At 32.9% G+C, this 11,440-nt stretch overlaps 1 protein-coding gene across 2 annotated transcripts; it reads right to left on the bottom strand.

Moving 5' to 3' along the window:
* Window positions 1–4,967: 4,967 nt before the first annotated feature.
* LOC126966397 (translocating chain-associated membrane protein 1) lies at window positions 4,968–11,194 on the bottom strand. 2 transcript variants are annotated; one of them, XM_050810399.1, is made up of 9 exons: window positions 11,041–11,194; window positions 10,767–10,919; window positions 10,350–10,538; window positions 9,978–10,131; window positions 9,641–9,818; window positions 8,470–8,585; window positions 7,940–8,085; window positions 6,693–6,807; window positions 4,968–6,187 (listed from the first exon to the last, which is right to left on the bottom strand). In XM_050810399.1, exons 2-9 carry the CDS (start codon window positions 10,896–10,898, stop codon window positions 6,090–6,092), a joined length of 1,128 nt encoding a protein of 375 aa, XP_050666356.1. In that variant the 5' UTR covers window positions 10,899–10,919; window positions 11,041–11,194; the 3' UTR covers window positions 4,968–6,089. The 2 variants fall into 2 exon arrangements, with proteins under 2 accessions (XP_050666356.1, XP_050666357.1); XM_050810400.1 differs by having other exon boundaries at window positions 11,034–11,178.
* Between the last annotated feature and the right edge of the window lie 246 nt (window positions 11,195–11,440).

Here is an 11,440-nt window from a genome sequence, read left to right as displayed (position 1 = left end):
AAAACTTCTATTAAAACTCACTACACTTTCTAGCTCTTGTCACCTTGTTTGTCCGGGATGTACTCCCAAGATTTCTGAACCGATTTTAATCAAATTTTACACACAGTGTGAAATTTGATCCAACTTGGAACATATTATGATAGTTTTTATTTCGATTCGTCTAGATCCCTAATATTTTCAATTTCAAATTTGTATTATTTAGGTGCACCGTGTACATCCGATCATGTCTTCTTTTCACGTTTTCCGCATCTTCTACGATTCCAAACACCTTGCTGCTTGTTATACGTGTAATAAAATTGGAATTATATAAAATTGATTTCGCAAAATTATCTGTTTCGCAAAGGCGAACAATGCCGGCAAGTTGGTTTGCATAGGGTTGTCAAACCTTTTTGTTATATTTTCAAACTGAAGATACACTCGTTGCCCGCCTTCAAGGTGCACATTAAGATGGTTTATTGGTGGATGTCGTTCGTGTATTGGGAAACTTAAAATACGCCAAACTGCTTCCATAGAGCTATAGAGATATATCTTCCAGATACCTAGTGACTTCATCATATTCATTACGATTTCTCAGCGCCATCACAGCTTGGGCACTGCTCTTCGTGACAAATATAATATTTTATACACTCTACGCTATTGCACATTTCGACATTTATGTGTATGTACCCGTAATGCTTTTGATTAAACTGGCAAATACGGTACCACTCATCTATTGTCCAATACTATTTTCAACCCATCTATTCGAAAAGGACGACTTGGTTCGCCTTTAAGTGCACCCAAAGGTGGTGTTTTCTATAAGAAACTTTAAGCGGGCAGTAAGGAGTTTTTAATCCACTGAGTGCTGCGCAATTATCTTTGCCGCGCCCTTTTTGAATTTGGAACATCTTAGTGTTCAGCGCCAAATAATAATTAGAAATTATCAAAAAAATATTAATTCTAAATTTATTCAGAATTGTCAAGTTGTAGTTAGAGGTATTTGGTGAGTATTGCATATGTAGATCCTTTGTTTTGTTTGGTTGAGTTCTTGTAACAGGGAAGCATAACGCTTAAATGTCACTGCTTGTAACGGGGACATGGGACGTGTCGTCCACATTCCTAAAATATATATAGATAATAATGTTCGTGAACGGGCGCTACTTGTGGTGGCAGATTGATTCAGCTTCTTAAAAGTCTTTATATTTTTTATACTTAATTATAAAATACTCTACATATATTGTAATTGAAATTATTTGTAAAACGATGAAAATGTTTATGTTGATTTAAAAGAGTGATAATGAGTTTCTTGCTACTTCCACTCATTAGCTCAACCCTTTAGCGGTATAATAAAAAAGAATCAATTTCCATGACCTACATGAAGTTAAAGTGGTTTGATATCGAACGCAAATATTGTTTCAAAAAAGACTGGCTGGTACGATATATTTTCACGAATTGTTAGAAATTCTTGGTTTTGTCCACGGACGAGTAAAAAAAAAAGGACTCCGCGCCGTGATAGTAGCAAGTGAAGCACCGTTATGATAGTGTGTGTGCGGTTACGGGGGATACTAGTTACACGATTTTTTCTCTCTTAAATAATCATATATGGCCACAAATACTTATAAAGTATCGTTTTTACACTTTTATCTACACCCATGCCTTAAATCCTCTATTAAAGATTCTGAAACAGTTAGCTTATTGCCAACATTAAAACACCCAATGTTCTAATAACCATTACATCATCCAAACGAGTGTTGTAATGTTGTATTGAATTTCATAACAACACTCCTATTTTTTTTTCAATCCCTTCATGCTCAAAGAGTTTTAACAGACAGCCACATTCTTATTGCTCGATGCGTGGTATCTGTATGAATTTCAAAAAAAGAATATTTTCGTTTACGCGCGTTTCACACTACCAGAAAAAAAAGTAGACTACCGTAAAAAAAGTAGGTAATTCGAATGCCCGCCATTTTTCATCGATATTTTTATTGTTTTGTTTTCAAAGAATGGGCGATTCAATTTAAACGCTGCAAAAGAACATAATATTCAAGTGAATTTTAAATATTGCACTAAACAAAATGATAATTACTACTGAAATAAATAATTCTTATTTTATTTGTATATAATCAGGTAATGGATTATATAAGGCTACTAATAGGACTGGTTGTTTTAATGTTAGCAGTAAGCTAACTATTTCAGAATCTTTTAGAGGATTCATATTCTGGGTGTAGATAAAGTCTTGTATGCAACTGTTGATGATTAGGTATTAAAACACTCGTGTGATACTATTATCACACTCGGCTTCGCCTCGTGAGATAAATCCACATTTGTGTTTTAATACCCCTTATTACACAACAGTTGCATAAATAACTATTTTACAACGCACGACGGCATTTTAAAAATATTTTTTTGATACGCAAACTGATCTGTCACAGACGATGACAATTCTCATAATAGCCGCCTATCGGCCTGTAGTAGTGTAAGTGTGTGCGTGGGGCTATGTATTTATACGTTAATAATATACTGTTATGTAAGGTGACGCGGAGTCCTCATTATTTTACTAGTCCGTGGTTCAGTCTTGAAAAATGAATTCTTCAAGTGTCAATGAAAATATAGAATCAACTCTATGATGAACATATATGAATTAACTCTATATTTTCATTGTCACTAAGTATTAAAAGTGAGGCAAGTTTATAACGCAATCTTGATAAAAAAAAATATGAAAATTTCTGTGAAAAAATGACATAAGTATTATGTTTGTAATAAATAAAACATGCCTCTAATTCTGAATTAAAACTATATTTTGTACAGGAGAGGTAACCCAGCCCCGCTCGATTCCTCGAGGCCGTTGGCTCTATCCTCAGCCTTAACGGTCTTTTTTAATGTACCTACTTTTTTACAAGTAGACCGTAGTCATGACTCATTATAAACCGGTAAATATTGTCCAATAACCAAAATAGGATAATAACATCCAGTTATTCCTGTGACTACCTTTATCGGTTTTTCTGCCAACAAACAGCATCGAAGAACTAAACTAGTCAAGTTACATGTGGAACAAGTTATATTAAATCGTGTTAAAATAGTAATAAATAATGTCACTTCAAGGTTAGAGTGGACGTAACCATCAAAGTAAGTGATTAAATTGAACAATAATCACTCGGTTTAATAAGAATTTACTTAGCTGAATAAGTAAATTATTTTTTATAGATCTTTGTGTTCATTGCTTAACAACTGCAATGCTTAACAAAAACAATAAAAATAATTAGTTACCTATATCATCTCTATACATAATAGGTGATAAAATAAATTGTGACACCGAGTGTCTAGTACGAGTACATAATACGTTATTTAGTCAAATAACATTTTTTTAGTGCCAACATATGGAATGCACTTTTTAATTAAAGTCACGTCGAAATGATTTGGGCAGATCGAACCATATAAAAAGCCAGAACCATAAAAATAATTAAAAAAAAATTCAGTCCGTATTCTACGCGGCGTCTCAATACGAGCTAAAGTGTTGTCAATTTGATATACAGGTATGAAGACAGAGACAAAACATACTTCACACCTGAATACGAAGCTTACATAGTCTTTGATTTTATGTTTAATTATTACGCACCAAAACAAGTGATGAAACGTCATGTCACAGAAAGCAAAGCAGTAAATCGCGACTAAAGTGCTTATTATTTCTGAGCGCTGGAGAGCTGTCCCGTGGGGGTTCAAGGATTATCCATTCTTTCTGGGACATCCTGTATACCACTGGACTGGCGGCTGTCAAAGTGCTTTTATGCCTGTTTGATATTCGCCATTTTGACGCTGTTGGCCATAGGTAGCGACAGTCTGCCGACTAAAACTAGTGACGACAACCTAGTGGACAACATTGATGCAGGGAAACTATTTAAAAAAAAATTACGAAGTATAAATAACACGGAAAACGAACGAAATTAATTAAAAATGCAAAAATACTTCAGAGTATTGTACGTTCCTTCGTAGCCATTTGTATTATACGTCAAAATTAGTTCTCTGGGCGCTCGCGAGTGGCGCTTCAGATAGGCAAAAAAATTGCTGTCAAACGGAACAGCCTGTCCAGTGGTATACAGGTCAGTGTTTCTGACTGACTGAGTGAATCATTTAGAAGCCTAATTTAGAAACGCATTTAGGAAGGTGTAATCGCATTAAATTACTGATTTCTGTCACTCGTGGCTATTCATTCGTTGAGGACGTATCTAATTTTGTTTTGTGTTGCCGAATAGTATAGTAGCCCAACAAGTTTCAGGGATAAATTTCATTTGATCGCATACAACGAAGAGCGGCTCGAATCATCGATGATCAAGTCATCTCCGATCGGCTTGATTCCTTGGCGTTGCGTAGAGATGTGGGTTCCCTCTGCATCTTCTACCGCATTTATCACAGGGAGTGCTTAGAGCTGTTGGGGTTGATTCCACCAATGGACATTACGTGTAAAGAACCAGCCGCATCACGTAGACTTCTGGCATTCCACAACAGTGCGTTGTGCAAGAAATTTCTTGCCTTGCACAGCCACTGTATGGGATCAATTACCGGCTGCGGTTTTCCCGATCCCATACGACTTGGGGACCTTCAGGAAAAGAGCATACTCCCACCCTAAAGGCCGGCAACGCATCTGGTGACACCTGTTGTCCGGATGTTCATGGCACACGCGATGGGTGAGGCTTCTTGTCCCTCTTATATAAAAAAAGTTGCTTCTGAATTTAGATACTAAATTCAGTGAAGTGTAATAAGCGCTTAAGCCAGTTGCGGATCTCCGCATAAGTTACACTCGCGCGATAGCTGCGTGCCCTTCCCCTTGTATTGTTTATTATATGGGTAGGTGGTTGGGTAGCTATCAAATATTATGCTCAGGCCAGAGTGGTTTGAAATATTTTGTAGTTTTAATTACCAAAAATTATTTTTAACAGTCTGTAGGCATGTATGTCCCTTTGTCATGATGGCTAATGATTGCAATAAAATAGGTATATATTTCAAAAGTTTATTCAGAAATAAAATAACATCAAGCTTTAAAATTGACAATTCTTAATTAAATATTATTTTCATGAGCACGTTTCATTTTAGGAAGAACTGTTAATTAACAAAAATAATCATAACATAGGCTGAACACAAATAACAAAACTAACTATAGTTTTGCTTTATTTGATGATTTTATAAATCCAGCAAGTTTTCTTACAAGAGCACCCAAACAACCTTAAATACAACATCAAAGAGGTATTGTGTGTAGTTAGAAAAATATAGATAAAAACATCATTATAAAAATAAAATACTTATAAAAGTGTAGTAATTAAATATTGGAATAATAATAGTACTGCAAAATTATTATGGAATAGTTTTCCTGTGTTCAAACACAGATTAATAGGTACACTTACTTATATAATATTAAATACAACTGTTGATGCTAATCTAACATTTAGTTTTACTTTTAGGAGATATTTTACAACCCTGTATCCTCTATCCATTAACAGTAATGTTTAGTCAATAGATTGTAAGGTATAAAATATCAAAACATTCACACCTAAGAATGATTACTTTTACAATTGTCATGACTTATATATTATACAACAATTTAGGAATCTCATTCGCTAACACCTTTACAAACATAAGTTATCGTCTAAGTAATGCAAATTTGTGCTTTTTCCATACTGAATATTGTAAAAGAAACATGTTTGGAAGAGAAAGTCATAATGTAAAACAAAATCAGGCCTCATTCAAATGAAAATTAAAAGTATGTGGCATTGCACGAAACTCCACAAGAAACACATTCAACCCGATAGTTAGATGACAATGCTTAAATATATTACACAGCTATGAGTCATGTTTTAAGAGCAGTTCAATGAACATAAAATGAATGTAGACGCTAAGTAATACAATTACGTATTTAATATAATTGATGGTTTGGATGTAGAAACACAGAGCTCTCGTACAAATGAGGCCTAATGTTTGTTCGGTGACAAACAAAAAAGTTAATGATAAAATGTTTGAAAAGGTTTTCTTTGTACAATAAGAACAAATAATTATCAATGTAAGTTATAACTAGTGTGTTGATCAAGTGAACATCTCTTGTCACTCATTAATCTGATTGTCATTTACTTCTTAGCTGCAGCAGTCTGTCGTTGTCTCAGGGTCTTGTTTGTGTTTTGGTCAACTTCGGGCAGATCTGATTCCTCGTGATGTACTTTTTTCACTGTAATTTTTTTTTATTAAAATTAGAAAATACACAGTATATAAAATTTATTATTAGGTATGTCATGTAATGATTTTAAATGCTCAAGGTTAGTTCTAACCAATTTTTTTTCGACTTTCACAACTGTCTTGTTGTTTCTTCTTTGTTGTTTGTCTATCAAGACATATAAATGATCTTAGGTTTTCGTATAGGGAGGCTCCTTTGCACAGGGTACTGGCTATATGAGGGGTACCACAACGGTACCCATTTCTGCCGTGAAGCAGTAACGTGTAAAGATTACTGTGTGTCAGTTCGAAGGGCGCCGTAGCTAGTGAAATTACGGGGCACATGAGACTTAACATCTTATGCCTCTATGTTACGAGCGCAATTGTAGTGCCACTCAGAAATTTTGACTTTTCAAGAATCCTGAGCGGCACTGCATTGTTAATGAGCAGGGCGTATCAATTATCATCATATTAATGTCATAAGAAAAAACTTCTGTTTATCTTCAATAAATTTTACTTACCCTTTTCTTTCTTTGGCTTTTCTTTCTTCTCTTTCTTCGGTTTGGACTGGGCAAGCTGTAAGGCTTCCTGCCTTTGCTTCATTGTTTCAGATATAAAGTTGAACATGAGGTATACCTAGAATATTAATCAATATTATTTAACCATCTATGATATCAGGGTCTTATTTGAATGTGCATCAGCACTGTTAGTATTCGCAGTACCTACCTAAGTAACATAACATAACTATAAGCAACACTCAAATCTAATGTAATTTTACAGGCTGTGTCTATCCCACTTGATAAACTGTGTGAATGTGGGCTCATATTTATTATTTAATGTTTCTAATTATCATAATTATAGGTTATCAGATAGAAAACTATTAACCAAAAATTAGTAAAAAGATTTGGTTGTCCATAGAAATGAATGAAATTTTTTTTACGCATATCCCTACTAATCTTATAAATGTGAATGTAAACTTGTTTGTTAAGCTTTCACGCGTAAACCACCCAACCAATTTTGATAAAATTTAGTACAAAGATAGACTAGAGAAAACGGACATATACTACCTTTTATTGCAAGTATTATTTATAGTAATAAATGGAGGGGTTGAAATAGGGGATGGTAGTTTGTATGGAAATCGTCATGATAGAAGATAAAACTATGAAACTTTGCATTTAGGCACTTGATAAGAAATAATTTATTAACATTGCTTGAGCATTTTTGACACTTTGACCTACATGGGGATGAAATAGGAGATTAGAGTTCTCAGGGAAATACTAATAAAAAGACTGTCCTCACTAATAAGGAATGCGGAAAGAGTTGTTTGTATATTGTGTAGTATTTAAAGAAAATAATCCTTAAAAATAAAATAAATTGTCCAAATTAAGTATTCAACACAGACATAGACGCTGGTAAAAGCTAGTGAACTTATAAAAGCATTTATAAATTATTAAAACTAAGTATTTGCAATTAGTCATTAGGTTTAAAGATTATATATATATATATATATATATATATTATTTTTCATACATACATACACAGGTTACTGTCTTTTTACAAAATATATAATTGCCTTAAATCCATTAACACTGCTCAGTTTCATACATAATTCATAAAAACTTTGAAAGAATGTAATCTAATAACATTATATAACCTAAGTTTCCTTTTAAACATAAACTGTAATGTTTGCACTACAGAAACATTTTACTTATAAATCTATTGGTGTGTAAAAAGTCCACTGTAAATTGAAAAAATAAAACAAACATACTTGGAATGAGACAAGTAAGGATAATGCGGCAACCCTTATGGCCAAAGGAGCAGCACCGGCCAGGCCAAAGTAGAATGTGAGCACACCCAGAACCAGAGAGCATAAACGAACTGTTACAAATACTGTGCCATTCAACAGGGTCAAAACTGTAAAAATAATAAAGAAATATAGTCTACACTAGTATTATAAATATGAAAGTAACATGTTTGTGACTCAATTATAATTACTCAATACATGAATAGTGTTGCCAATGAAATTTAGCACAAAGATAAATAATAATGAGAAATATAGACAGAGAAAGAGTCAATATTTTTTTGTCAACACATCAAAAATATTACAAAATTTGCCTCAAATACTTTTTTCACTACTATCCTTTAAAAAGAGCATGTAATTTATCAGGTAAGGGATGAATAATCAAAGTACAAGTCTCCTATTTTTTATTACTTCAATATATGACCAGTTGTCTAATGCTTTGTTGGTATTATTCTTGACTTAATTAAATTATGTTATTGAATTAAGAAATAACTTACACTTGTCTAACATATCATCTTTTTCACCCCTGAGAATAGAATTGAGTCGGTAACTGTGAGCAACAAACTCGGCAAGAGAATGTAGAACAATCAATGCTACACCAACCCTTTGGAACCTATAACAAAGAAGGATAATATGAACATCAATTTAATCTATACATATAAAAAAAATTGGAGTGTCTGTTGTAATATTAAAAAAACCGTTTTTTACTGCATATATATAAATATATATACGGAACATACACCAAAACAAAAGTCTGTCTGTCTGTTTGTTCCGGCTAATCTCTGAAATGGCTGGATTGAACTTGACGGGACTTTTATTGGCAGGTAGCTGATGTAATAAGGAGTACCTTAGGCTAAGTTTATTTTGGAAAAAATCTTTTATTTTAGGAACATATAGTAATGTTGCAATGTCCAAGAAACGATCCGACTCTAAAAATAATTTATATGGCAAAACAATGTTTGCCAGGTTAGTTAGTCAATCAATACCTATGTCAATATTACTTGATAGCAAGGTATGACCACTACCTATTCTAAATTATAAACCTGAGGAATCAGCTCTGCTTTTATAAATACTAATAGTATGGTGGTGAAATCTTCAATTCAAATACAGACACAGCTAGCTCTATGGTTACTGTGACTGTGTCACTTTACGAAAAATATGTGTGTATGAACTAACTTGTCCCGAACTTCTTGAGCTTTTGCCATTCAATGTTCCTGCCAGGTCTTTACGCACACACAGAACTTAACACAGAAGATATTCGGTTTTGAGCACCTCTTCTCAGAATGTGTTATTTATTGGATTCTCATATTAATGTCGACCTGTTTTCACACTCCTCTACTGTGTCATTTAAGAACGAGTTAAAACAACAATTACTGTTCATAAAACTTAGCCCTTGTATCTTTATTCATTATTATATCCACTAGTATGTCTGTCGGTGTCTTGATTTATATAATATTGTGTAGTAGCCTAAATATTCTATTGTTTACTTACCTTAACATTCTTTTGCCTTGTCTGTATAATTTTATTCTTTTGTGTTCTCAGTTAAACTATTCTAGGATATATCCAATATTGTAATTTTTATATTTTTTTTAACTTCATTTTTTACTATAGTGATGTATCTGTTTGTCTCCTTAATAAATAAATAAATAATTTACAATATGAACTTACTTAAAGAAGTATGCCAATACAACAAATGTGAAAGCAACAGTTGCTTGACGGATGCGAGCAGCCCATTCATCTTTCTTAATACGTTGGAAATACAGCTCTGGAATAGTATGGACCCAGTAAGCAGCTTGAACAATCCACCAAAGTTTCAATAAGAAACTCATAGGATGGTTTGGATAGCCTAAAAAGGAAAAACAAATTAAGAAATAATTACACAATGTAATTGGTTGGACATAACACATGCTTCTTAGTCAAAATAATTAAATGAAAGAGGAAAATTTGAAGTAGAGAATTGCTTTGCTTTCTGTAATTATAATTTATTAATAATCAAAAAACTCACCATCCCACAACTGTGGAATATTGAAGAGGAAGCCTTCACGGAAAATGGCATCGCCACCCCAAGCAAATGTCATAAGTTGGAATACAATCAATTGGCCGGAGTCATTCAGTGCACTCAGTCTTGACTTTGACAAGTGGAATTTTTTGGATATTTTCTACAAGATGAACATAATATTACTACCTACTGTTAATTCAATTGGATTTTCTAATTTTGTTTTTATGAAGCCTAGTGAAATGGATATTCAAAACAAACACAATTTTAACAACATTCACAAATCCTATTTATGTTACTGTAAAATGTTTTAAAAAAATATACATGTTTAAAAAAATAACATTTTAGAATAATTAACTATTATAAGTACAACATACTCACATCTAAGAAGTACTCCTGTATTATAGCATGTATGACTATACAAACTAAAGAGTAAAAGAAGACTGCACATCCATCCTTCCATCCTGCTTCATAGAAGAAAGGTTCTCCTTTTGGTGTGTCTCTTGTTGCTTCCACTCCACTAACATTATGATGTAAACTTATAAATATACTTGCGATTGGACTTGTGGACTGAAAAAAATAACAACATAATAAAATTGATTTTATGTAAGTGAAACTCGACAATACTAAGATCACAGCTGTTTAGCTTTAGAATTTATAAAATCTAGGAACATTTAATACTACCATATTTTTATATATTTTTTTAAGTAAAATTTGATTTATTTAATTTAAATAAAAGCATACAAAGCGAAATATTATGTACCGCAAAGCCTACGTGGCAAATATATCAATACGTACCTGAACCATAAGTCCAACAAGGAATACCATAACAGCGCATGAAACAATATCTGCATGATTCTGAATAACGAATTCGTGACTGAAAAACGGTGGGTTTTTGTTAGTTTTCCTACCAATTACAGGTTTAACCATCTTCCCAGTTGTAACCTGATTCTGAAAGAAAAGTTTATTAATTCACACTTAAACAAATGAAACAGATTATTATAACATTGTTCCAAACATATTCCAATGCATTATTATTGATAAAAAATATTTTAAAACTTCTACCTAGTACCAAGAATTTCAGAAAAAACAGGACACCAAGAACACAAAATGTTTCTGTATTTTCTGACAGAAATAGGAAATTTGTCTGACGTGAAACTTTCACTTGGCTACGCGTCTACCGTCAACAAAACGTTGTTGTCTTCACAGAATATGTATAATTAGTACAAACCAATGATTAATTAAATCATGGATATGGTGAATGCAACAGAATGAATAATAATGACGTAGTAGTAATTTGCCAGTGACCAACGATTAAAATAGACTATCGAATTGTATCACACTACCGATTTTATACATCGAGGACTTGATTCCACGCGTTGTAATTTTATGAATACAATTTCATTGGTAAAGACAAAACAGCAAATTATGAAACGGCTAAACAAACCGATTTATATGAAATTTTGTGTGCA

This window comes from Leptidea sinapis, chromosome 10 (genome assembly GCF_905404315.1).
Source record: "Leptidea sinapis chromosome 10, ilLepSina1.1, whole genome shotgun sequence".
In the NCBI taxonomy this organism is placed as follows: Eukaryota; Metazoa; Arthropoda; class Insecta; order Lepidoptera; family Pieridae; genus Leptidea; species Leptidea sinapis.
This window is presented reverse-complemented; position numbering and strand designations above follow the sequence as displayed.

Coding starts and splice junctions, on each gene's coding strand:
- LOC126966397 (XM_050810399.1), bottom strand. CDS start 10,898: ATGGTTAAACCTGTAATTGGTAGGAAAACTAACAAAAACCCACCGTTT. Junction 10,132..10,349: donor TACAGGAGTACTTCTTAGAT/GTGAGTATGTTG, acceptor TTCATCTTGTAG/AAAATATCCAAAAAATTCCA. Junction 6,808..7,939: donor CCTTACTTGTCTCATTCCAA/GTATGTTTGTTT, acceptor TTAATATTCTAG/GTATACCTCATGTTCAACTT.